General features: G+C 30.5%; 1 protein-coding gene across 4 annotated transcripts in view; it reads right to left on the bottom strand.

The window, feature by feature from the left end:
• The window catches only part of LOC129002720 (small conductance calcium-activated potassium channel protein), a 482,452-nt gene that overhangs the window by 143,118 nt on the left and 311,726 nt on the right, over positions 1 to 27,608 (bottom strand). Inside the window, exon 1 of one of the 4 annotated variants that reach the window (XM_054430734.1) lies at positions 25,388 to 25,489. The exons of the other annotated variants lie outside the window; for them this stretch is intronic. Within the exon in view, the coding sequence (XP_054286709.1) occupies positions 25,388 to 25,414 (27 nt within the window). The 5' untranslated portion in view covers positions 25,415 to 25,489. Of the gene's footprint in view, positions 1 to 25,387; positions 25,490 to 27,608 lie in introns of those variants that run through there. 4 annotated transcript variants of the gene reach the window in all.

The raw sequence follows: 27,608 nt of genomic DNA on the forward strand, positions 1-27,608 counted from the left end.
GACCACAATAATAATGGTTATATCTATGCTATTTATTATCTCACCCACCTTGACCAGCGTATTCACAAGTTTATCTGTGGCACTTTAAAGTGAGATGCGATTAAAATGAACAATGTCATTAAAACGCCGTAGTATCAGTATGATACCGGGTCATAAATTATACGACCGGTCGAATAGAGAAGGAGATCACTACAAAACACTGGGTTGTAAAATTACAATGGTGAAATCTTTTTGATTTTTTTTTGTAGTTTGTTGTAGATGTATGGCCTGAGAAACAGTTTTTACTTTTGACGTCTAGAGAAATTTCTCAATGAAGGACAGGCTGAGCAGTATTTTTGTACAAATAAATAGTGAGAAAAATTAAAAAGATTAATGTAACTTACTTCAGATTAATTGTTCTCTTTGGAAGGTAATGTCTAAGCCAAGATGAAGCCGAAATATTGTGTTTTATAATTTATAATTGAAGTCAATAAAACTACATAAATGTTTTTACTCTTGGACTTTATTTATATGCTTACTTATATGGGCACATCCGAATTCTTTCTTCACTAAAAGTTTAAACTAATCGCGTTCGCCAACAAACAGAGTTAATACCTGTATTTAAGTTTCAATTATCGATCCTTACTTCAAATAAAACATTCGTTATTAAGTACAGTTCGAAACATTAAAAAGCGATTTTACTTGTTAAAACTGTATAAACACCTACTGCGAGTAGAATCGTGATGATCAAATTTTAAAATACATTCTGCTCGACAGCTTATTTATGTTTTAACATTTATGTACACCAATTTTGTTCATCCCACCTAAACAATGTACTAAAATTAAAAGCAATTACCATCTTCTATACTAAACTACGAACTAAAATTATTGAATGTCTACAAACCAATTAACAAAAATGGTTTATTAAAAACTTTGTACATTGTTGTCTTTAAATGAAACAAAATGGTAGCTAAAATATCAAGGATTCCAATCTCCAAAAAGTAATGTATTGAAAGTAAAAAAAAAATATATTTATAATCTCATTACATTTATTTTTTAATCAACACTAAAAACAAACGAGCCTTCAGATACATTTAGTAATTACTTGATTAGTGCAGGCCAAAGTAATTAGTGTAAAAAGCATTAGCTCGCCCTGTTAGAACTAATCGTCAGATTTACGGAGCACACTGTATATTAACTTGTGTAACAAAGTGGAAACAATTAAATCGCGGAAACCTGACCGAAATTTATCAGCATTATCCGTTGAAATTTGACAAAGTGTGTTTTAGGCTGAAAGTTGTCTGATAAAAACTCTTTTTTGTATTAAATAAAAACATTGGTATTGTATGCACTACTCAGTTTTTAAAAATCCGCAGCTATTAGTTGAAATACGATAGTCATTAATAAATGTACGTTTGATTGATTTTAACTTGTTAATAATGCAAAAATGCTCTACATATTTAATCAATACTAGCAACCAAACACAAATGTCAGGCAATGAATATGATGTTCAATCAATAATGCAACCGAAAAAGATAACACAGTTAACCTAATTTTGTGAACTAGATTATCGCAAACCACATTCAATTATCTTAGATAATAACACCGGTAAATACACGGCTTAGCCGGACTTATGTTGTTTATCACAAGCTTTTTACCCTAAACACCCTTCGTGAATACAAATATGTAACAATATTATCACATTCAATTAATGCAACCGCCATCCGAAGCAAATTTAAAAATAGATTGTTAGGGTAGTATAGTAAAAAAAATGAATTTTTATTTTAAGATTGATATACAAAATGCAAGTTTAGTTTTAATTTTTATTGAATCCTTTACATAATGAGCAATGTTTGCTTGTGTATGTACGCCTGCAAAAAATCTCGAAAACGGCTGCAAAGATTTCCTGGCGATTATTTCTGGCCTAAAAACGTGTTTAATGCAGTTGAAACTGCCAACAAAAATCTATTACGTAAAACAGTTAAATTGAAAATCTAAATTCTTTAACATTGACCTTATGTGCTGCCAAGTTGGATGAACAAAATGACAAGGGAAAAGTAAACAAAAGACTTCTAACATGCGTGTATAACAAGCCATTCAACAGTGTACTATAACTACTACAGTGTAGTATACAGTGTATAACAGTATACTAGCAAATTACAAAATACAGTTGAAAGGGAAAACCATCAGTTGTTACTATTGAGCAATGAAGATTACTCGATGATATAGGGGTACAATTTTTTATTTTTGAAAGATGTTTAATAATGCCTGAAAGTTTCAATACAATCTGTCGAGAAGTCCAGAGTCAATAACGTATATACATACAAACACACATACATACATTCCTCTTTTATAGATATGGATGGGTTTGACTATGACAAATCATATGCTTTCTCTACTGTTCTCTACCATGTGCATTATTTATCAGTCAAAGAGCCAAAAATACAACAACGAATGCTAAAATAATCTTACAAATTTTGTACGAAATCTTTATATATATTACTATAATACCAGTGAAAAAGAAATAATCTAATATACAATGGTCACGCTTAAGTAAATAATTATTTCACTCAGATGATCCAATTTAGAACATAATTAAATTGATCTGTCTTGTTTTAAATTACTTAACACAATTAATTAATACAAATGGAATTAGATAGAAAAAAACGATGAAAGCCGTGAGATGGTGGCCTTGAAGCTGGACAGTCGTTAATCTTCTGAAAGATTAATGAAAGACCTCCAGGGACGAGATTTGCCATTGGCTTAAACTCACGACCAATCTTATCATTGCAGTGAGTGCTAAATAATGTAGTGCTGTACCAAAGTCAATGAATATTTAGGGTATTTTGTCAAACTAGATCAATTGAAATACATTTTAGGGATTCCTGTATTTGTTACCTAAATGTCCGTGTTTTGCGTGTGTAATATTTGCGTGCCTTAATATATAAGGCCTTAATATATTAATTGACAGCCTTTAAATGAAGCAAGGAGACATCTTAGTACTTGCATGAGGATGACTCTTATGTCGGACTCGTGGTTGCCACAAAGCAACAAACCAGATCACATATATGCAGGTATTTTACTCCAATTATTAGTAATTCTTGTAAGTTTAAATTGTTTATTACCGTGAATAACGCAAAACGCAATGTTCTTACATATTTTTCATCACATTGATACTCTGTAAACGGTTTTTATGAAGATCATAATACTACAGTAAATTACTATAGTTATTAATTTATAATAATGAAATACCTTAACTCCTACACTAATAGAAGTAAATCTTGACGTGCAATTATGCAAGTAAATTACCAATTAAATAAATATATTTACAAAAATACAAATATTTATCGGTCTACATATTCCTATATTTTTACAAAATATGACAAAAACATCCTGATATTACATAAACAACATTACACTATGGAATGTTTTATCAACGATTCAATCCCCTGACGATTGCATTGCTATCTACCTTGTTTTTAACCCCGCCCTTGTTTAAAATTATAACAGTGTGAAAACAAACAGCATATGACTGTTTATCTAACTTGTTTATCTGATGTTGACCTCATTATTATTTTTTTTTTTTCATTTGTGTCTGCGATAGTGGCATTTTAAGTAAATGTTTAAGTAATTGAAAGGAAGGTTCCTAAAGTGTCATTTAAAAAATGTAAAACATTACAAAAAAGAAATGGTGGATTTTCAATTAAAAAGTTGTTTTCAACACTTGTTGGGCAACCGTTGTGCACGGGTGGTCTGATTCGCCCTGTACAATTTAGAAAGTTAACACCGGCTATAAGGAAACATATTTTATACCTCACACAATATCTATGAACACACGTAGTTACGAGAGTTATTCACAACAATATGAGGTGGTATTGTGATTCATGTTGGAGGGAACGATATTTTCGTAGGCGCTGATAATAAAGCTTGCTAACTCACAACAACATAGTTATCTTGTCTCTTTGTCAGTTAGTTGCTTTCTACACAAAGGAAACTTGGCCCTGAACCAATTCGATGCCAGAACGATGTTATATCACTTTTGGTATTTAGGTTACTGAAAAATGATTTGTAGCAGAAAAAATTCTGATGAGTATTTAGTACGAAGTAAGTTTAAGTTGTTCATCTGTGGTAAATTTTTAATCTATTGTTTTTGTTTGTGAACTGTAGACAACATTTCAGGGTAATGCTAGCATTGGATAAATTTAATGTAAATTACTTTCAGAACTTGATTCTCACGTAGGCCTACTACCTCAGAACTTAGGACTTGCATGCTTTTATTCTAACCTTAGGAGTTGGTAAATTACCTGACCTAATACTTAATTAAGGTTAACTTTTTAAAGGCAGTTTTCAGTAAGTAAATCAACGGCGAAGAAAATATATGATACAAAACAATTGCTACTAAGCAATAAATAGTAGATAAATATGTTTAAATCAATAACTTTCATTCTGTGTTAATCTGATAAGCCATTAAGGCTAAATGGCTTATTATAGGCTAATTTATCACTACTGATATAAACACTCTGCTCTTTAAAATATTGTTTAAACTACCTTTAAAAAAATGTATATGGTACATTAAAAAGACTGATGCTTTTCAACTCGTGTTTTACATTCATTCTCATTCTGGTTTGGACAAAAACACGCGGTAATACGTTTGCAATTTAGACTTGAATGAGAACGAACGACACAAATATGTGAAACTCCTCTTTAAAACATGGTGAATTTGTTCTGATAGTTACTAAAGTATTCAATTAATTTACTGTTTATACTGTTAATATTAATACTGTTTGTGTCCAAACATTGTTGACCATCCGTACATTGCCTACTCAACATATAATGGATCCCCCACTCTGATAGCTTAAGCCGATTATATTATACACAGACTTATTGATTTGGAATTCTCTGCAGGCAATCCGTAAGCTTAAACTGATTAAGCCTACTTAGCATATATATGCACGATGACTATTTTTTTTTACGAGGTACGTGTTCCCAGTATTAATTTGTCGATGATATTTATCTTCCCGGATCTGTTTTGTAACATGTTGGACATAATTCTTAAAAACTTGTCTCTTTAAGATATTTATACTACCTAATTTTGTAAACAGTCTGGTAAAAATAGTTTTGACATGAACAAATTTAGCTTAAAGTAATTTGGAAGTATAGATTAACAATTACTGATCAAGTGGGTTGAAGAAAAATTTTAAGAAATTGTTGATATTTTATTTTAAAAATTATTACGGACATTTTCCAAAATTAAATATATAGCCTAATATTCAAATTGACAGGCACAATCGTTGTTTGAAATCACTATTATGTCACCAGACGTCCTTTAGTTTACGCAAAAGTTCAAACTTTCAACGGTAGAGGTAAGATTATTAAGATTTTTCTTAACTATACATATAGTACTCTAAAGAGTTGTTCTTATCTTTACATTCTGAATCAAGCGTGATGATTACTCGGCTACTTTTATTAAAAATTCTTCATATTCTTATCAAATCTTTAAAATTTAGCAAGATGTCTTTTGACTTTTGGCTTTTTAAATAGCCCCAACTAAATAACCATATAATTGTAGTAACCAAACTTTAGAGAACATTTCACTATTTGTTACACTCACCTTGTATTCATTTCCAGCATAAAGTTAAAACACGAACTGTGTGACTGTCTGAGAAAAATAACCTTTTGTGAGAAAACATAATTAGAAATGGCTTCATTATTTAGACTGCATTAACAGCCTTCTAATTTAAAAATAAGTGTCATAACCTTTCGGTCATAAAAAATTCAACAATAATCAATTAGAGTAGTGTCAACTAGCCTATCTACAAAATATATTTTTGGGAAATAAAGACAGATTGAACTGGAATCGGGGTAATAATTGTGATAGAGGAAGGAGAATAATCGACCCGACCCTCATTGGTCAATAAAGTCTTCTATTGTCGAACTTATGAAGAACTTCTCCTCACTTGCTCCATCCTTAAACCCTTATAACTTCATTTAAGGCTGTTATTAAACTTGAAAATAAGGTTCCATGCTTAAATCGAAAAAATTCAATAAACAGCGTTTTATAAAATCAGAATTTTTAAATCAAATTTTCGTATCAAGCAGGTAAGTATTCAACGATATTCTTTTATCCTTAAAAATTGTTTCCAAGAAAACATTGAAATTACACTAAGACTGATTTATTTTTTTTTTGTAATACATGCCTATCAATTAAATTAAAACGTAACTCTTTTCGTTCAGAATGCATCTTACTATCATGCAAACTGCTTACTGTTTTAGGTTGTGAATATACTACTTCTCCGCAGTAACCTTGCAGCTGTCAAACTTGGTTAAAATGTTCCGTATCAAATTTAAACTCAAATCGCTTTATTTTTGACAGTAACAAACTGCATAATTGCGTGAACAAATATTTTTCATAACACTAGTAAAAACAACAGGTTATTATAGACAAAACTAAAAATTATTGTTACAGTATTGCACTCAAAGTTAGCATAACATTTTTACAAATTAACATTCATATGTTTTCCTACACACCGCTAAAGTAAACAACGCTCATAGATGTATTTAAGACAAACTACAAGTTTGACATTGTATTTATCAATAAAAATTTACATTAATATTTTATTTAAATCTGCGAAAAAAATTGTTTTTTGCTACAGAGATGGTTATGTTGAAATAAAATTCGATTCCTTAACGGTGGATGTAAAACGGTAGTTTAAATACAGTCACTTACATTCTTTTCTGTAGTAAGGAGTTCTGTAGTAGTAAGTAGTTCTGTAGTAGTAAGTAATATTGAAGACTAGGGCTAAAATGGATGTTTAATCATTGACATAAAAATATTACTTACGAAATATAACAGCAATACGTACATTTTACACGTTCGAATGCAGAAAACATAAAAATAAAGCACAAAACATTCGTTAATTGGTAAAAATGTGCAATGTAACTATTGTCTAATTAATATAGCGAACGTATATGCAGAAACATGAACAATTGTTTACTTTACCGTAACTACAACCAAACCAATTATTGCCTAATTGATTACATCAGTAGCATAGTTGATTAGCTTGGTTTTCAAATTATTAATTTAAAAAGTTACAATCAATATAATTGCATATTAATTGCACCCAAACTTTGGGATATTTTATGAGGGGTTCATAAATGATCATTAATACAAAAATTCTATATCAAGTTAGAAAATATTTCCAGTGTATTTATTTTACACAAAATAAACCTCTATAGAGGTAGGAACCAAACAAACGCAAGGATACGTAGACTTGTCAATGAAGCCATAAATTCCTTCAAGTCATACTGTAGTAGTTTAACTATACTAGAATAACAGGATCACTTGACGATACATAAGGTAAAATAACCTACTATTGTAATGGGCAAAAGGAGTTTTGGTAAAATATTGTAATGCTAAAGGTAAATAATAAATTATTTTGCAGATTTTATTGTACACTACACCGAGCGCTAATCGATCTTTCGTAGGTAATGTATTTCCCTTTAACATAATATGCATTATCTCTGTTCGAAACATATTTGTGGCTTGAATGTGGAAAATTAGATACTAAACAATACCGCGTGAACAAAAATTAAATTTACAGCTGGTTTTGGAGTAAACTCCGTATGATAATAACCGCTGCTTGACTTAAAAGTTGTATGGTATTTTTCTTCCCCATGTAGTTAATTAGGTATTGAATATTTTTTTAATATATTGCGTATATTATAACATAGAAGAAAATCGTTCCAAAACTGTTTCAAAGGTTTTTTGCGATACTTAAATTTCGTATCATAAAAAAAAGTATTTTTGTCTTAGTTTATAATAATTTCTATTACAAAATGTTATCTTCAGCACAGTCTAAGGTAGAGTGAAATGTATATTGTGTAATAATAAACTGATTTTATAACCTAGTTTTGTTGTACGTTTATAAACAAATTCTGAAGAATTTATCTTCCTTTTCAAACATGGGTGAACTGCACAACATTAGCTTGGGAGCTGAACGAGGAAATGATGCGAAACATGTGGTGCTTTTGCCTTATGATGTGTTAACAGCATACACTGTTTCATACACCGCCTAGCAAGTGAGCAGGATTTGACTTTAGGTTTTAGGACAGCCATGTGTTACACCAGAGAATTTCGGTTTGTTAGTATCATTAAATATATACAAATATTTCCATTGATAAACTTACCCTCCCCTTTTATATATATCGTCATTATAGAGAAGAAAAGCCAAGTCAATTTAATGGTCAGTATTCTTGACTTTTAAAAATGCGTTCCAATGTTTTTTCTTATATTTTTGCATTCACCGGAAAAATCATATTAATGGAATTTACTTAGAAACACTGTTTAATGATAGCGGTTCAGGGAGTGAGCTGGTCTTGTGGTAAACCGCGGGGTTTTGACCCCGAGATTTAGAAATCAAACACAGCCAATCACAAATGGCATTAGCCCCGTGATAATATTGTGAAACTCAAGGCATTGCCTTAGAAATGTACACAACGGTTCTGAGATACATCCTAGACTCTTGGATGTAAAGTTAGAGCTTAAAAATTATAATTGCATTAACCTTACTTATTTGTGGATATGATGGGCGTCAAACACGTCTCTTTCCGCCTAACTTACCACAAGGCTAGTCACACATCCGTTATTTATGAACCAAATGGTCATATCTCAGTGTTTACCAAAGAATATTGATAAATATTTCACCCAAAATAATGAAGACACATTTGGTTGCTAACAGTAAACGAGAACGAAATATACATTGAGAAGGTTTCTACATTTTTAACAGTATGCCGAGCCCGATGAGTCTAGTTGTAGAAACTGAAACTGTGAAATTTCCTTTGGTTATGAATGAAATATATAGACGCTGCTACCTGCCAAATACATCAGGTAATAACGTATAGTAAACAAGAAGAAGTATTCTTGCAATACGGAAATAAATCATGGCACTGCATAGTACAAAATGTTTATTAAAAGAGTGAAAGTTATATTTAATTATGCATAAAGAAATACCGAGGGATGTAGGCTTACTGTGTTGTGTTCAATAGCACTCCCGAATACACACTTTTTAAGATATACCATGAAGAGATATATATAAATTACAGAATATTGAATAACTTCTTGATCAGCATCGTAAGTGTTATTAGACGTATATATTTTTACTTTTTTCAGGAGAATATTGAAAGAAAAAGTAGGTATATATTATACACATCATAACCATCCCCCAATAAAAAACCATCAAACAAATTAAGGACTCTTAAACTTGATGTTAATTAAAAAACTGGACTTTATAACAATGCTACTACTCACATGTGACATTTACACCGTTATTCACAGGTCGTGGTTTGGTTCGCTGTATTCAAAGCAAAGGTAAAAGGTCAGCTGTGTACAACGTCAGGCCTTTCTGAACACAATCCGTTGGAATTTACTCAACGCCATCTTTTACTGATACAATACAAATATTTAAAATGTAGGTAACGTATATTTCTCCATAGTAATGCCTAGAAGATGAATTTTACATCTTCAACGGGGTTAATTTGATATATTTTTTAAGGCTTTTCATGGTCGAAGTTTACATGTAATATCTTCCTTGTGCGTATCGGACTTAATAATGAATAAACCTATTAGATGTATTTAATTTTAGAAAAACTATAACCATGGTTTCGAAGTGAGTCCGTAACACCTCCCTAAAAGTTACCTCATTCAATCTACGCTTTTAGTTTGTTAATTATGGGAGTCTGACTGGAGTTATGTCTTCTGTTGACAGCCAAGCTGTTAAGTGAATAATTCTAACCAGATTGACACTAGGTGAGTAATCTTAATGTTAATGGAAAGGTCAAGGACCGCTAAATCGTTTTCGTACTAGGATCCCTGAGAGCAAAAATACCATTTACTTAAATTGTAAACTGTATTTATTTATACAATTTATAACCTTTCGCTCACTCACAGGCTAAACACAAATTCGCTGGAAACACGAGGTCTGGACTGTGAAGTATTGTCATTTTAGCGAATTTCCCTATAGGGAAGTAGCTATTACCGTAGGTCTCATGGTAAGACCTAAGCCCGGGACCGATTTACTTTTTCATTTTGATGTCCCCAGAGGCCAAAAACACCATTCGTTCAAATTTTTATATATCTATATATAGAGATATATATATACATATATATATATATATATATATATATATATATGTGTGTCCATCCGCACGATAACTTGAGTAATTTTTGTCCGATTTTAATAAAATTTGGTTTGAAGGTGTAAGGCGGGATAAACTTGAATGAGTTCGCGAACCAGCATGATCGGACTATGGGAACGGGGGTTTATGGGGGGTTTTATGGGGTAAAAATAGGTTTTTCCCATTTTTGACCCTAAAAACAAAAAATTTCACAATTTCTTTCTAAACCATTTTGTAGAGCTTAAAAAAACAAATAATTTAGTATGTTGAAGCGTTATTATGCGCCTAATTGTTACGGAGAAAATTAAAAAAAATTGTAATTTTAAAATTCCCATGTTATTGTTATGGATAATAAGTCAACTGTTGTAGTTTGCTTGTTTATGAACATATTTTGATCATATTTGGAAAATACATTTATTTCTTACTAAACCACAGTACCTTTTAATATTTTAAATAAAAAAAAAACTTTTTTTACCCTCCCTGTTGCAGCAAACCTAAGTACTCATTAAATTCATTCTGTTTAAATAGGGAATAAATGTGATATTTTTAAGGAGACATTTTAGTTAAAATCCAATCAGGCAGATGGAAATTCGCTAAGTCTGCAGGTTTGCTGCGGCGGGGGTATTCTTTGTTTCGTTGGCCCTTATATGCGTACCAGGTAAGGGCTTTGACAATTCTTAACATTAAGGACAGTTTTCATTAACACTTCATATGATTACTAGGATTCGTATTTTTGTTGAAGAAGCGTTAATTTTGGTTTGGGAATATTGTTTAGGGAATACTGTTTAGGGAATATTATTTTACTTCTTTATTCCCCAAACTTCAAAATTTTTGGTTTGAGTGATGGTTATGTGTAATCCCTTGATTAAAATCTCAAGTTAAATTGTTAAGAGATACAAAAATGTATGTAAAACTCCAAAATTATTATATTATAATAATTATTTGGTACAGTTTTTTAATCACAAAACAGATGAATTAAAATGTCAACTTAATTAATATTGAGTAAAATAACACACTGTTATAATTTCATGTCATGTAGGTTGCCAAAAACATTAGGGTAGCTTAACCTGTGGTAAGTAAAAAAAAATAAAAATAAGTTTTGTATTTAACTTTACGAATAAAAAGATTAGATAAAAGGTATACATTACAAGAAATTAGAGTTTGTAGACGACCAAAAAAATGAAAAAGGTTATCTGGAAAAATATTGTGGCTATAGGTTCAGATCACATGTGTTAAATTTAGCATGTAACGGTGATAATCATAGTTGAAAACAGTCCTTGGAGTTGTGATCAGAGTAAATGTAGTGGAAAATGGAGTTTGGAGCGCACCCATTTACCACCTTAAGCTAGGGTACATTTATGGGATTTTATTTAAAGCATTTTTCTTGGTCTGACCTTCTTATCCTCGATACACAAATTTAATAATGATGTTCTAAGGTTTTAACTGTATCCCACAATTACGAAGTTTACCATCCCTTTTAATGTAGACTTGCATGTAAACTAGGAAGTTAAAGAATTGTTATTGAGTTTTGTATAACATTTCATTTTTGGAATTGTAATTTTCTATAATGTATGGATATGTCACAAAATAAGCATGAATATTCAAATGGTTACCTCCTCCACTACTGTAAGTTAAAGTTTTAACCTGAAAAAGAAAACCTTTATCTCTAAATTTTAAAATATAAAGAATAAAGCCTTTAAAGTCTTTGCTTATGGCCATAAGTTTGGAACTAATGGATTTGATTATAAAGTCTTCACAATTAAATCTAGACTTGATTGTTTGTTTGTTTTTGTAAAAAAGTGCATAAAGTTAGTTTGTATCTCATGAGGATTAATTTAAATCAGAAACCAAATATTATGTTGGTTATTTTATTTTGATTGATTCATTCATTTCAATGTTAAAATGTGGTATCTAGAATTTGCATAGGTGTTTTGAAGCTTAATTATCTGTCCTCATATCAGAATGGATGATAGATTTACCTTATCCTTAGGTAGTTTACACAATAATGTACAATAATGTAAGTAGATTCACAAGTGATTAAAGGAGGCACGACCTTCAGAATTGGTTGCATAACCAAATAAAAGCTACCTGAACTGTTGTTGATGAAAAACATTGGACAGCTTGACTAACAGAATATACTTGCAAAGTGCATCTATTTACATATAAATTATATAAGTGGGCAGTAAAAGTCTTTCATGGAAAAACAATAACTTATTGTTGGGGAAGAAAAGTTTACAAATTATACTTTGTCATTTGATTTTAGGCGTGTCGAAAAGGGCACTACTTTCTAGTACATGTTATGAACTCTTTAGAATTATAGCAATGTGTTTTTCATCATTAAATATGTACATGAAACTTACGTGCTCTAAACAATGCAATACTTTGCAACACTTTTCATAATTATCTAGTTGGTATTCATAGATAGAAACCCGTTGTGAAAGCTCCAAGATATTCTGAAAGCTTTGTAGTTTCTACTTTACTGTATGTAGGTTAACGTTTTTACTCTAGTTTAGTTTGTTAACCGTGATAGACGTAGTTAAATTCTATGTTAGTAAACAAAGTATAAGCCAAGTTCATATAAAATTGTATTAATAATTATTCTTTTTTATTAGAAAACATGTGTTAACAGAAATAAGAATTTGATAGAAGATATATTTACATTTTTCTCTAGATTAGCTTAATGAAAACACAAACCTGAAAACTCAATTATCAAAAGACCACCCCTATTTTCTATCGATTGTAAATTAATTCATGTTTATTACTCGGCTCATCTAAGAAAGCAAAATACTTAGACCCTATTATGAATAAAACTAAACACCTCTTAGATCAATAGTCATCCTTTATGAAAAACACACTGTGGTTATTATTAAACTAAAAGCCATTAAGTTAAACATTTATAATAGCATTGTTTTTATATTTTATAATTAATATCAAAGCTCAAATACTTTTGACTCATCAAAATAAGACGCAATATTATACATAACTACATCACCTGTATGGAATCCTTACTCATAATATTATAAGTATAAGTATTATAATATTAGTAAGTCAAGAGAATACTAACATATACATGAGAACAAAACATACATTGTGTGTATACTTGAGTTAAGTTTTGTGTTTCAATGCGTTTTTGTTTACTGTTTTGGTAATAAATATTTTAAATGTAATATACAGAATGAAAAAAAACATTAGGTAGGTTAGGCTAGATAGGGTGATTAGGAAAAAGTAGAATAATGAGTAGTGAGTAGTTAAACAGGGGGAGTTTTTTTATTTACTGAGAAGTAGTTATGTAAAAACACATAGCGTAGGAAAATTCCATAAACTCAAATAAAAATAGTTTACCTCCGCAATTATAAACTTTAAAATTCATTCATCCTACTTTCTAACTTTCATTTAAAGACGGAATTCGACCTGTTTCACAAAAAGAATATCCTAAATGTGTATCAATTATAATATACAGTTTCTGTCACATAATTAGATAGAATGACATAATATTGTGGGCGAAAAGTATAATAAATATCAATTAAGTGTATACAAAATACGGGGTAAGTTATACTGTTAGGCTTACAGATGATTAGTATAGTTTGAATACTGTATTTAAATAAAAACTACACTAAGACACAGATTCGTGCTAATAAAACAGCGGCTTAATCTGGTCGAGCAACAAGCTTGGTGTAAATTTGAGGGAATAGGAGGGAGAACGGAGGGAAAGACTATAAATCCAGGTTCCACCTCAACGAACAAACCCGTAATTGCCCCAAATTGGATTATACCTTCTTTATATCACCCGTTTAGAATCTTTGGTTAAACACCTGTTTTGTTAAAACTCAATTGGTTTTTACGTTCAATTTGAAGAGGAAGCTTTTGAAAATCTATTAAAAATGTTATCCTCGTTATATCCTTGTTATATTTGAAAACTAATATAACTTTTATATTAGTTAACATTAACTTTAATAGAAAATATAAGTTAAAAGTAATACTTTTGTGAACGTTTTAGGGCGTCCTATCTATACATAGGAAATTAGTCTTAACATGTCGTGAGTTCGTAAAGATTTAGTATGGTATGTTCCGAATCGTTCACTTTATATATATATTTTTTTTTTAATCTAAGTTCATTCATCCACAATGAACGCAATTATTTTAAAATCAGTAATTGTTTACTTTTATAAGATACTAGTTTCATTTACCCATTTTATGTGTTTTTTGAATACTTCTCTTTCTTGAATTCCATTGAAACTGTTTGTCTAGTTCTGATTTTACCAAAGTAAAACACAATGTTTCACATTGATCTTTTTTTAAATGTAGTCATCAGTTTTGGCCGAACCATTTTAAACAGTTTTATTGCCTCCATATTTTTGCCTATTGTCTGTGGATTATTTCCCACTTCTACTGATCGTAAATTTGTATAGGGAGTTTTATATATTTAGTGAATATATTACCATAGCACTCAATCAATCAATTATTTAAGATGGTTATGTTCACTATTTACTGTTTAACGAACATTTGTTGTTAAATATATAAGATGTTTGTATTTATTTCTTTAAAATGTCACGCATATATTGCTTTAAAAAATGAACAGGAACCCTTATTTTAAACTACTATGGGAAATACGTTGTAAATGCATTTTTATTTAGGTGATAATTTATGTTTTCGGAGATCAATCAGTGAAAATAAACAAGTAATTATTTAATTGTATCGTGCAAGAGATAGAAGTACTTTAACTTAATAAATCAAATGTTGTATATTTTAATAAATAATCCAGAGGAAAGCAGCCATTATTGCTGATTACTGAATAATAGTGTATTGCATTTGAATTATGGCTCTACTACAATTATGTAACATTAAAATGCTCCAAAATTAAAGCATCTGAAAATTAGCAGTGATTACATATTGAAAATATTGATCTTACGGGTAAGGATTCACAAAGTTTCATTATTAACACCGTAATAAAAAAAATAAAAATTTAATGAGTATTAGAGTTGTAACTTTTCTGTTAATCAAACGTATTGTTGGACGTCTTACTACACACATAAACATATTTACAATACATAAGAACAATTTCATAGACTTAAATGTCTTTTAACATCACATGTAATTTTTGAAAACCAAAATTTGGATTGTTCTATTTGGAAACCTACAATTTTACATAAATATTGATTCACCTTCACACTTTTTGTTGTCAAAACCTTTTATTTGGATCTCCTTTAACCGTTTTAAACACCACACTGCCAACCAACTAGTTTCCATAGTTCACCAAATCCAAATTTTAATTGTATTTTAAACATGAAAAAGCATTCCCTCATATAACAACACGTTGTAAATGGTATGTATTTAATGCTAAGAATTTTACAGCTTAATAAAAATTGCTTATGTCGCTTTTATATTTCAACCCCAATGGACAAGATAATTTTTTTTATACATTATTATTCATAGATTAAATATACCTAACATAAAAGTTTATACCTTGCAAATGAATCGCCGGTCTACAGTCCACTGGATATCAAAGCCTAGGCTCCTTTATAGGGGTAGTTTAAGGGGGTTAAGGGGCTAAGGGGGGGGGGTGCAGATCGTAAATCCTGATTCTACCTCAGTGAACAAGAAACTTAATTGGCTGAAATTGCATTATTGCTTCTTTATGTGAACCGTACCTTGTTAACTGGCACGCAATGATGGTCCAAATGCAGATTTTCACTCTTTATTGTGCTGCTCTTTTTGGAAACCTAATAAGATGCTCGTGTGTACTCATGTGATAAAAAGTATTAACAATTAGTAAATAAAAGTGTGTAAACTTAATTATACTTATTTTATATAGTATTTAAATTGTTATTATTTGCGTCAGTAACAGAAATGTTTCTTTGAATACGTGAGAGGGGAAAAAGGAGTGTAGATTTGTATAATAACAGTTTATGTGATTAGACAGCAAAGAAAAAAAAACATATTCTGGTTTTAGTTGTACAGTTCAAAATATAAAAGATTGAATATTAGCTTAATTACAACAACAATTTTATTTTAATAAAACTTTTTTTTAAAAATTTGGAAAAAATACTTCTTTATCAGTATTGTACGTGTTATAAAATTACCTGAAAGCACAACAAATAAGTCAATTAACACTTGTAATAATATATTTACACCTATACTGTTTACTCACAAGACGATAAATTCATACATAAAAGATGGTATATGGTGATCGATTTTGATTGGATACTCCAATCATCATCAGACCCAAAAGGCTTATGACTAGAATCAAATTGTAAGGGACGCCATTTTGATTCTTGTCATTCGCCTATTGGGTCTGATAATTGGAGTATCCAATCGAAATTGACCACCCCTTACCATCTTTTATGTATTTACTGTCTTGTGAGTAAACAGTATAAGTGTGCATATATAATATTACAAGTGTTATTCGACGTTTTTTTGTGCTTTCAGGAAATTGGGATAGTATTGAAATATCGGCCGGAAATGGCGACGCAACTAAGTATATAAAGCGAAAAAATGTATTTGAGACAAGTAGCTTTAGGGTTTAACTTATTTGATGTGTTTGTAGGAGGTTTATTTATTTATTTATTTATTTGTAAACGGATGCACCATTTTTACATGTAATACAATAATTTTACATCAGAAGCAGAAAAAAAAATCACAGGTCAGTACAAAAGTAGTGAAAAGAAACTGGAAAACAAAACTTCAATAACAAGACATAAAAAGATAAATAACAACTATGAATAACAAACTAGAAATAACTAACTATGAATAACAAACTATAAGTAACAACTATAAATAACAAACTATCTGAGCAAGTTGACAAAACGAGATTAAAAAAAAACAAAACCAGTATAGGAACAATACAATGATGTAATGCAGTAGCTGAGTGAAACTTCAGTAACAGCATGTTTTATCTATGGTAACAGGCAGAACAAACTTCAAGAAAACAGATAAAACATGCAGAAAAATAACAATGTAATAAACTCTGTACAAGAACAAGATATAACAATAACAATAACAACAGGATAGACTATATTAACAAAAATAAATAACAATGCAATAAATAGAAAGTTTGGAAAGTTTGGAAGTTTGGAGGTTTATCGTAAACATGGTTGTGCAACTTAACCGTACATATGTTATATTCTATGACTTAGGTCCATAGCTTTTAAGTTCTATATAACCCAAGGGGTTCCAATAGTTTCTTAATTAGTAAGATTTCTAACAAAAACTACTAATAGGTCCATACACAATCAGATTGAATGTAATCATGTATAGTACAACAACGCTTTTTATTATAAAATTCAATGGGAAACACTATTTGAGTTGCCCTTTTGCTAAAACAATATTATATTTGACAGTTTTTTATTAACCAATTTACCAACTGAGTTATAGGCCCATAGTTTTGAAACTGTTTACCAATTTATTTAAACAAAACCTCAAGCTCAAAGTATCGCGAAATTGCTAAAAATTAACCTCCCACCTAAGGAAATTAAAGGTCAACATGAAAAGTAGCCGATTTCTAACAGCCAAGATTTTAACTTTGGTATATCTCCACAGAATAAAGGAAATCTTTGTGTAAGGTTCGAGCGTTAGGATTTGCTGAACCGTCAATTACTATGTTTCAGCATTCATAAATAAATATTTAGTTGTATACAAGTCAATGCCATACTTTTAATACGTCAACGAATAATTTCCTTTTCAATCATTTTAGAGTGTTCTATATCTGAAAAATCTATGTTTTATCTTAAAATTTGTCTTTTAATCATTAAAATATGAATGGGGAATGTACTAAAAAACTGAGATGAATTTAAAGTAATGCAGTTTAATTAGGAGGGAAATAAAAAGTATCTTTAACGAACGCAGAGTCCTGTTTCACCTTCTCTTTAAAGAGCAAACAGATTACAGGCTGGGAACCAGCCATCTGTAATTTTCCCTCCTACTTCTGAGATTAAAGGCATCAGAAGGGTTGAGGAGGTCAAATAATATTTGCGCGGGAAACTCCAATTGTGTTTTATAGAGCATAAAACTATAGTTTTGTTTTCTTAATTTACCAGAAAATCCTTTTAGGACCCTAATTCAAAATTAAAACGGCTTCACGACACTATGTACAGTGGGTGCAATTTGAGCAAAAAGTATATATCCAAAGTGAAAGCTAACTTTTCAACCTAATTTGTTCAATACAATCCATATAATGTTCGGTAAGAAAAGAGTCAGTCAAGGCGTAGAAAGGAAGGCTTTGGAAGATTTGTTATATTTTAAGTTTTAGAAAATATTTCCAAAACGATGCTTTTTAAGCGTAAAATATATAATTCAGATAAATGTAATTGATGATAAAACTTACATCAAGAAGGGTTCTCTTCATAATCTTACTTAAGTGAATGGCTACAGAGTAAACAAAAGGAAAACGATTAAATTTACATTAAGAAATGTTAGCTTTGTAGTTTATGGATTCATTAATAATGAAATTTTATGTGACTTGTACAGCTGAATTGTAATTTTAGCATGTCAATGTTAGTGATACACTGTTGATGGGATCACAACCTCCATTGCTGCTACTTTTTACTGAAGGAAAGACTTCCAAAATGGTACATTCCTTATAACAGCAGTTTATGGTGTGTACTGAATGTCATTTATTTATTTTTTTACGTTTGTGATTCCTGCAAATTTTCCCACGTTAAAACGAATCATAGATCCGTTCTATTTGATAATTTTGCATAAACGTGTCGTTTAAGCTTTTATCTTTTAAAAGCTGAAATAATTACTGTAAGACTGCTAGTTACAGCTGGTTGATAGCGTTAAATGGCCATAAAAATTAAAAACCAATTTAAGTTTAAGTTTCTATATTAAATTTGAATGTTCAAAGCATAAACACTTTTTGCTCGTATTGAAGTTTCAATGCAGGTACTTGTGTAGCAGATGGCGAAAAACGAAAATGCAAATCGAACTTAGCTTTGGTATTTTAACTTCCTCAACATGTCTCTGCAGAGGATTCTGCACATCTATTGAGTTTATAATAAATTTAATATTGGGGGGATAATAAAACCAAATTCAACGATGTTGTGTGCCAAGCTAAAATGCAAAAACATTTTCATATATCCGGTTTATATAATCATAGTATATTTTTTATTTAAAAAGAAACAAGCACTAAAAAAAATATAACAATAATAAAATAATTAGTAATGACATTCATCAATGTCTTAACACTGCATAAAATTGCTGTTTTGTATGATAGACCAGATACAAACTGAAAAGAGAGTTAGTATTTTGAGTGTTGCAATCACAAACATTAGCCTTGAAATTAAATAATAAAATTTGTTGTGTTTATTATTGATTAAAACTCAACTACAGTATATGGTACAACGATATAAAGTGGTTAAATCTCCTATATAATTCTTAATAAACCGATATTGGAGTATTAAAATCATGTTGGAATAATATAGATAATTTTATATGACACATGTATACCTTTACTGTACTATTATTTTTACGATTTAAATAACTCGTATATGAAGATTAAAATTTAATACTTTTTACGCTGAAAATTTTGCAGATAAACCACAATCAGTCTTCCGTAAAAGGGACATGTGGGTCGTTATATTCTGGTCCAGAATTTATTGTGGTAAAATTTATGTCAGGGGTTAATCTGGAAACTAAACCTCAGAAGAGTAATATAACTTAGCCCTGTGGAAAAGTTTCATTTTATAAAAGTTTGTTATCGTCCTCTTAATTGTTAAGTTACATAATTTTATATCATCTATGAATTGATAATTTTCTATTTCCTGATATCGTAATAAACAAGTTGCCACATACTTCTGTTTTATTTAATTTATTATTTCTTTTATATTGGTAAAAGACAATGACCGAGCTGCGGTTGTTACTTCTATGTTACTTTTAAAGCCTCTACAATCTTTTTATCAACGCCTAACCAGTTTTATAGTAATATAACTAATGAGTCAATAATGGGGTCGTAGAAGAATGTTTTTAAGGCCCACACAAACCCGCAAAAACATAATAATGAAATCAGGAATCAGTCATGGCCCGAAAAACGCCAGTCTAGCCAAAAGTGGTTACAACGATAGGCCAAAGTGACCAGAGGTAATTAGGCCGTTAACATCTTCGAGATAAAATAAGTTAATTAAATAAAACAATACTGTACCATCAAGACGGCCGACACATCTTTTGCATGCAATAAAAAAAATCGAAGTCTTAAGCAGAACCAAGGCTGAATACTGCAAAAGAACCCTCCTAAAACATATGTTTTTGCAATCGAAGAAACCTATGCTGAACACCATAAAGAAATAAAATAATCATTATTGATGAAATTTAGCTTGCAAAGGCAGTCATCCACAGGTGCCACCTTTTCAGTCTGTTTTACCTAATAATTTTGGATCATCGACTTGAAAAATGCTTGTTAGTGTACATTAGTTCTTACTTTTCGACCCTACAACAACAGTAGGTTGAACAGATCTCCCATGTAAAAAGTAGGATTTACTTAACCATTCCATACTGAATTTGGTAAATCGTTGCCTCGGGATCATTGGAGACTTAAACTAAACGACTGTTATTGAGAGCTTTATCAGGTAAGTTAGCCCAGACTTGAGCGTTTTGACTTTAATTGAAGTTTGACAATTCTGTAACGATGTGACTTATATTACTAAAACCTCTTAGATATTTGTTCAACATCTTACACAACTACTTATCTAATGTTTCAGATTTTGTTACAAGGAGTTATCCGATAATAGTTAAATACACATTCAACAAGTGGAGTAGACACCACTCTTCTACAGATTCATTAAATACCGCATTCTCTCCTGAGCACAACATTGAATTATTGCCTTTCTCGTGATTACTGTCCCACTTAGATAGATTACTCGGTCTAAGGCAGGCTTGGATGTCTCTATATAGCTAAGCACTGCCTAAGTGTATTAGGCTTTGAATAGTCTTACGATAATCAAGCTGAGGAATTACAACAATAGATCATCGTTATGAACATTCTGAGCTGAGACTGAAACTGAGGAAAATGTTTTATTTAGCAAAATGACTTTTTATAAACTATATATCCCAATTGGTTACCATATAAAGTCATGTTATATCTTTACATTTAGGGTAAATATACGCTAAATGTTATGGATTAATATAAAAGCCCTCTGAACAAACGCTCCAAATAAGATATACTACTCGTTTCCAATATTATTATTCAGTAAATTTGATATCGGAATGATTAACTGCTAGATATAAGGGAAAACATGCGAAACAAGTTCCATATTACGGCATTTATTATTAACCAAACTCCATAAAAATATTTATTTGTTTTATAAAAAAAATAAAGATGTACTGTAAAAATATGGATTTAAAAGGGTTGGGGTGTCTCACGCGCTATTTGATGATAGCATTAAAGGGATTGAAAAGTGGAAATAGTTAATGGAGAAATATCATTGCTATAGTCATGGTTTGGATTTACTACAAAATCAAGTACATTACATATATGCTAGCATTATCATATTATGATATTTGCAATTCATGTATTATGTAACAAGTATGTGGGGACCAAGCCATGGCTTGGTATAGTTTATTTTTATTGTACCCCTACATCGAGTAATCGTCAGTGTAATCTTTGCTCAATAGTAACAACTGGTGTTTTTCCCTTCGTACTGTATTTTGTAATTTACTAGCAGGCTATACTGTGGATGGCTTGTTATAAACACATGTTACAAGTCTTTTGTTTACTTGTTCCTTGTTATTTTGTTTAATTTTTTTACAAAGGGTTACTAACATGGTTACTTGGCAACCCATAAGGCCATTGTTACAAATTTTGACTTTCAATTTAATTTTTACTTAATTAGATTTTTGTGTGACAGTTTTAACCAGGTATAAATTATTTCCAATATTTGAGGGAAATCGTCGAAGCCAATTTCGATATCTTTGTGCAAGCATTGCTCATAAAGTGTTTAGCTTACAATCCTTCCTTTTTTAACATATTTTCCTTCTTTGCTAGTAATAATGTATGAAAAAATTAAGAGAGATGTTATTCTACATTATGAGAAAAAGGAAGGTACATATTTTGGAGTAAACCATTTGGAGTTTCCCAAGACGGGAACAATGCAGTTTCAATTTATCATCTTCATCACCTGGTGAAGGTATTTACGCGTTATCTTTACGTAAAGTGTTTCTATTCACATATGAGAAAGAACTTCCTAGCAGAAAGTTGCCAACGGCATCGATTGGGGCTTGGTAAACGCCTTATACGAAATGTCATTAGGCACTCTTCAATTCTGACACGAACTAAAATTACTTATCGATCTCAAGACGAATAGAAGAAGCCCCTCCCAGGAAAAAGATAAAATCGCTGAATGAAAAACGTCACCAGAAACCAATACCCGTTGCTATTTATCAGATTCCTTCGGTTGATTCTTTATACGAAAATATTAAAAATAAAAATTGGTTTACATTTACTTTTACTCCTTTACATAAACTAGGGGATTGATGGATAAAGATTTAAAAGTTAGTTTTAAGCAGATTTTGAGCGGTCTTTCTGTGATGAAAAGTTTAGAAAACTTTGTTATTATTAGGTGTAACTGATAGTTCCATTTATAAATAAGTTAACTCTAGAACAGTATTACCAAATTATATAAAATATTTAGCAAATTGAATTTTATTCATATCTACTTTTTTTAATACTTTTATCTACGAACACACTAACAATTTAAGATAATAGAATTTGGAAACTAAGTAAATATTTTTGATTTACATCATATAATACCAATGAAATATTTATTTTTTAATTTAAATTGACGAGGGTTTTTTAAGCTCCTCGACTAAAACAATGATACTCAGTATCATGTAACCAAAGGTTTGACTTTGTTGTCAGTCATTGTGGCTCAGTATTTGGTGTGACTCAATTTAATCCCATGGCAATGTTGTGGGTTCGTATCTTGACGAAAGCCACTGAATTGTATCATCACACAGGGAACTTAACTATTGTACTGTACCAGGTCACTTGATTTGTGTAGATACGATCCACTCATAAGCCTTGCCTAATTAAGCCTGGCCTATATTGCAAGTGCAAGGTTGATAGGGGCCTTTCTAATTTTTTTAGTCAATAAAGTACTAAATCTGAACAAAATAACATTTCGCTTCATTTAGACTGAAATTATGACTGTTGCTATTTTTGTAAGTGTACATGAATTCGTTTTCCCACACATTTTGAATATTTTGGAGGTAAAAAGTAACATTTGCTCATCTATTAGTTTAATGAAGTTTTCGTAGAGAGGAGAGCGATTCGCCAGTCTTTTGCTACTGTATTGTCAATGGATTCCACATATGGATTCCAAGAAAAGTATATTGAACGAAGTACGACTAAATACGACAAATAACTAGGATTAAACGAAATATGATACTAAATTCTCTTATTCAATGCCACGTCCTACATTTCTTCAAGCTACAAGCGTCTATTTTTCAACTTGACTAAACTTAGTGCTGACCTATTATGTACGTTATTTCGCTGCTTCAGCACTTTTTCCAATATTATATCAAAATAACTACTCAGGAACTACCTAGACATACGTTATGTTTCAATAATCATACCGTAAAAATAAAAATAATAAAACCCGTTAGGAATAGCTTCGTCAATAGTTTTAGCGGATGTGTAGCTAGCATAGTAGTATAGATTAAATGAGTAGACACGCCTTTAATCTATGCTAGTAATTAGCATCACACCATTGCAGGAGGGACGGGTTCAAATCCCGGCACATCCACACAAATTTAATATGGTTTTGGACCTATTTCTCATCGACATTGTATGTGGTGTTTTGAGTATTATATTTTGAAATTTTTAAGTGAAGTGTACGGATCCATCCAGCAATACTAAATTCGATTTGTACCATGTGCATAGTTTGTAGGCCAGAATAGATAAGATTCTAGCGGAAAATAGTTAAGTCTGTTGCTCAGTCAATAGCGCAACAGATAGTGAAACTATGTTTGTGACATCGTAGGTTCTAGTTCCGGCTCTGCAACTTACTATTTATCAGTATATTTTAATATTTTACAGTATCGGCTAAAATTTGCTTTGATTGGTTCTAGAAGTATTAGGGGTCCCTTGAACAGGATCACAAGGTAACAAAATTCCTTTTAATGGATTATTAAGTCAGTATACGAGCCAAAGAATCGTTTGGTTTTTTACAGTTTATAGAAACGCTTATGTCTAGATTAGTTTGAAAAAATGTAGTATATAAATAATTATTTGTTAGTCAGTGGGCTATGAATACTAAGCAAAAACAGCATATAACTTTGCATTAGAAAAATAATAACTAGTTATTTCATGTTTATTCAAATATTGTGGTTCATATTATCAGTAGATTTTGTTTGAAATAAACTTGGATTATTACTCCGTGGTTAAAAAACACCTCACATACACGTCATATTAGAGAAATGTATTTTATATTATAACTAGTAAAACTAGATTACTTGTTTAGAAACATTATAACTTGCTTGAGAACTTCTCTGAATAATTTAACTTGTTTCACATTTTAATTTAATTTTCAGAATGAGACCTCGACATATAAATTACTTTGCATAATACATTCTGAATCATGGTCCAACCGAGGTGACCCAAATGCTCGTTTTCCGAAACACTGATTTTGGTTTGTCCACGAAATTTCCCTAGTGAAATGTATACATTTAATCCACTGTAGCTTATTCACATTTGACCTCAATCAAAGTAAATATCACTCGGATCTCATATTTGAGAAATGTTAAAATGTTAAATATTGTTTATAAAAAATAGGTGTGTCCTTTAAACTTTCATTACAACTTAAACCGATTCTAATGAAATCTATGATAGAGGGTTTCAAAAATAATATATATCTCATTGTACTAGTTTAAAATCTTGTAAACAGTTAGGGCTAGTTTTCAAATCGGTTTAGCTCCTTAATTATGAGCCTGGATTAAAAACGACGACGTGGAGTTTAATGGCTCTACTTATTTTGTTTAGCAATAAATTACACCTTAGGAATTTCAACCGACGACATTTTATTGAGGTATTTTTTTTTATTACAATATGCATAACAAACTTATAAAACATAGCATGATTTAAAAGAAAATAGTAACTTCCAACTAAAGATTCTTTTTTAGATAGTTGTGTTACATGTCAACGATATGTTAAAAGATAAACTGACGTTTTTCTCAACTAGACCACTATTGATTCATTACTTCTACATAATAAAACTACTAATTATTTATTAATACATTACAAACATACCTTTTTTATTATCCTCCGACTCAGCATATTTTTCAACCTCACTGACCCACATTTAAGATGGTATCCAATAACCGACGTGCGTGCAAGGGATTGTCACCTCAATTACTGTCAACTGCGGAATCAATAAGGTCGATATTTGCACCAACGTCATCGCACTAGACTGAAATGCTACGATTCGCGAACGTTTAACCTGTTTAGTGATTGGTTAAAAACGACACTTGTGCATACATCGCCATCGAGCCGGACAGCAGGGCTTCAATGTCTCTACTTGCTGCAAGTGGCGAGGACAGGGCTTCGGAAGCCGTATTAAGTACAACATTTTCACCCACCCCCTTCAAAAGTTAACCGAAAATAATTGTGATTTCATTAGAGTGAGAAAAACAATTGAGATTTTGGTTGGTTTTGTGGAACTGCAAATGTTAAATAAGACAGGCTAGGAAGTGTAAACCTAACTAAGTAGTTCATAGATTTACTAGATTATTTAACCATGTATTCCTCTCGTGGGTTGAGTAGAACAAAGATAAGTAATGAGGTAAAAAGCATGGAGATGTAAATTTCTGTTTGATAAAGATTTGTCAGGTAAAATAATCTAAAAATTCACCAAATATGAGCAATAAAAATAAAGTCGAAATTCTAATTAGAACATATGTTTATGAACTTATTATTTATGATTACTAATCAATTATTCAGAATACTTGAATTAAGGTAAGTTATATCAGTTTGGGAAAATTGTAATTGATTCATCGCAGAAAGTGGGTTTATTTTTATGTTGATTAATCATGATAATCATTCCTTATAATCACTATTAACTAAATATTTTGTTATGCTAAATGTAAATCACAGACGACGAACCCTAAAATATTTTTTAACAAATTTTTTAGAACGTTCGTAATTTTCAACAATAGTAAAGCAGTATTAACTACATTCTGGTTTAAAATCAGTGATATTCAAAGACACATAATTATTTTCAATTCCTCAAAATCGTATCAGTGGTCAGGTTATTGCATGTTTATTTAAAGGTTGCCGTCTTCTACACAAAGGATTAAAACAAGAGATAGTTTTACTAAGATTGGGTTAAGAAGACGGGAATTCAAGGTGATTGTAGGCCTCAAAGCGAAATTATGTTGGATCTAATCAGAAAATATGGATTTGCTATTTTTAAATGCAATTCTTTTGCAATTTTTTGTGTATAAAAAAATCAATCTCACAATTTGACCGAATAAAATGTAAGAAGGAAAACAGCAATATTTACTCGGAGTAGATTGTTTAATAAGAACTATATTTTCGAAAAGGATGCATAACTTTCATCGTTCTAAAAAGTAAATTAAACACTACATTGATGAAACTCAACTCTAATATTTTCGAGAGACTATTTTTATACATTTTAGCTTCATTTTTGGAAAGAGTATAATATAGATGAACTTACTTTGATGATAGTTTAAAAGTGTATTGATCTATTTTAATAAATAAATACGGATACATCAAAGTTATCTAACTATAGAGAAAAGGAAATCTAATCTGGATTTTATCAAATGGGATTGTTATATTCATTTAAACTTTCTTCATGGAAGTAATAAAGAAGAACGATGATTAACTTGTAACATTGCAAGGAAAGTAATACAGGTAAGGCTAGTTAGTAAAATCAAGGGGTTTCTTTTGTCATTATCTGTTTTATCCATTAATTGGGAATAGCAGAAAATTTAAAATTAATATAATAAACTGTAAAACTCATGCTTTTGGGAAAGTTGTCAAAACATACCAAATAACTTAAGTTTAAAAAATATATATTAATAGTTTAATACGAGACGTAGGCCAATAGTTTAATATAATTATATAAGGAACATATAATAATTATTTTACCTACGACTTTTTTTTTTAAGTAGCCGTTTCAGTTAAGTTCTTAGAATTAGCAGCATACTTTTACTTTCATAACAGAATACTTTTAATCAAAACAACACGGGTAACTGACCAATGAGAAACACTAATTGAGAGAGAAGAAGTAAAATTGTATGATTTTAACTTCAACTAATCAGCTGTTCAGGGCAATTTAATTGTTAAGTTGTGCATTAATTAGTGTTTGGTACAATGTTTCGTTACATCACTGTCAGTGGCAACGAGAGGTTATAAACGAAAACATAACCTCTCTTAGAAGTTATGAGCAGTGAACTTTATTAGTAATTAAAACACTATCGTAGGTAAAGTAGTGTACGTAACTTGCGTA

The sequence above is a fragment of the Macrosteles quadrilineatus genome, unplaced genomic scaffold (assembly GCF_028750875.1).
Source record: "Macrosteles quadrilineatus isolate MER2022 unplaced genomic scaffold, UCM_ALF_1.0 Scaffold_9__3_contigs__length_116548681, whole genome shotgun sequence".
Lineage (NCBI taxonomy): Eukaryota > Metazoa > Arthropoda > Insecta > Hemiptera > Cicadellidae > Macrosteles > Macrosteles quadrilineatus.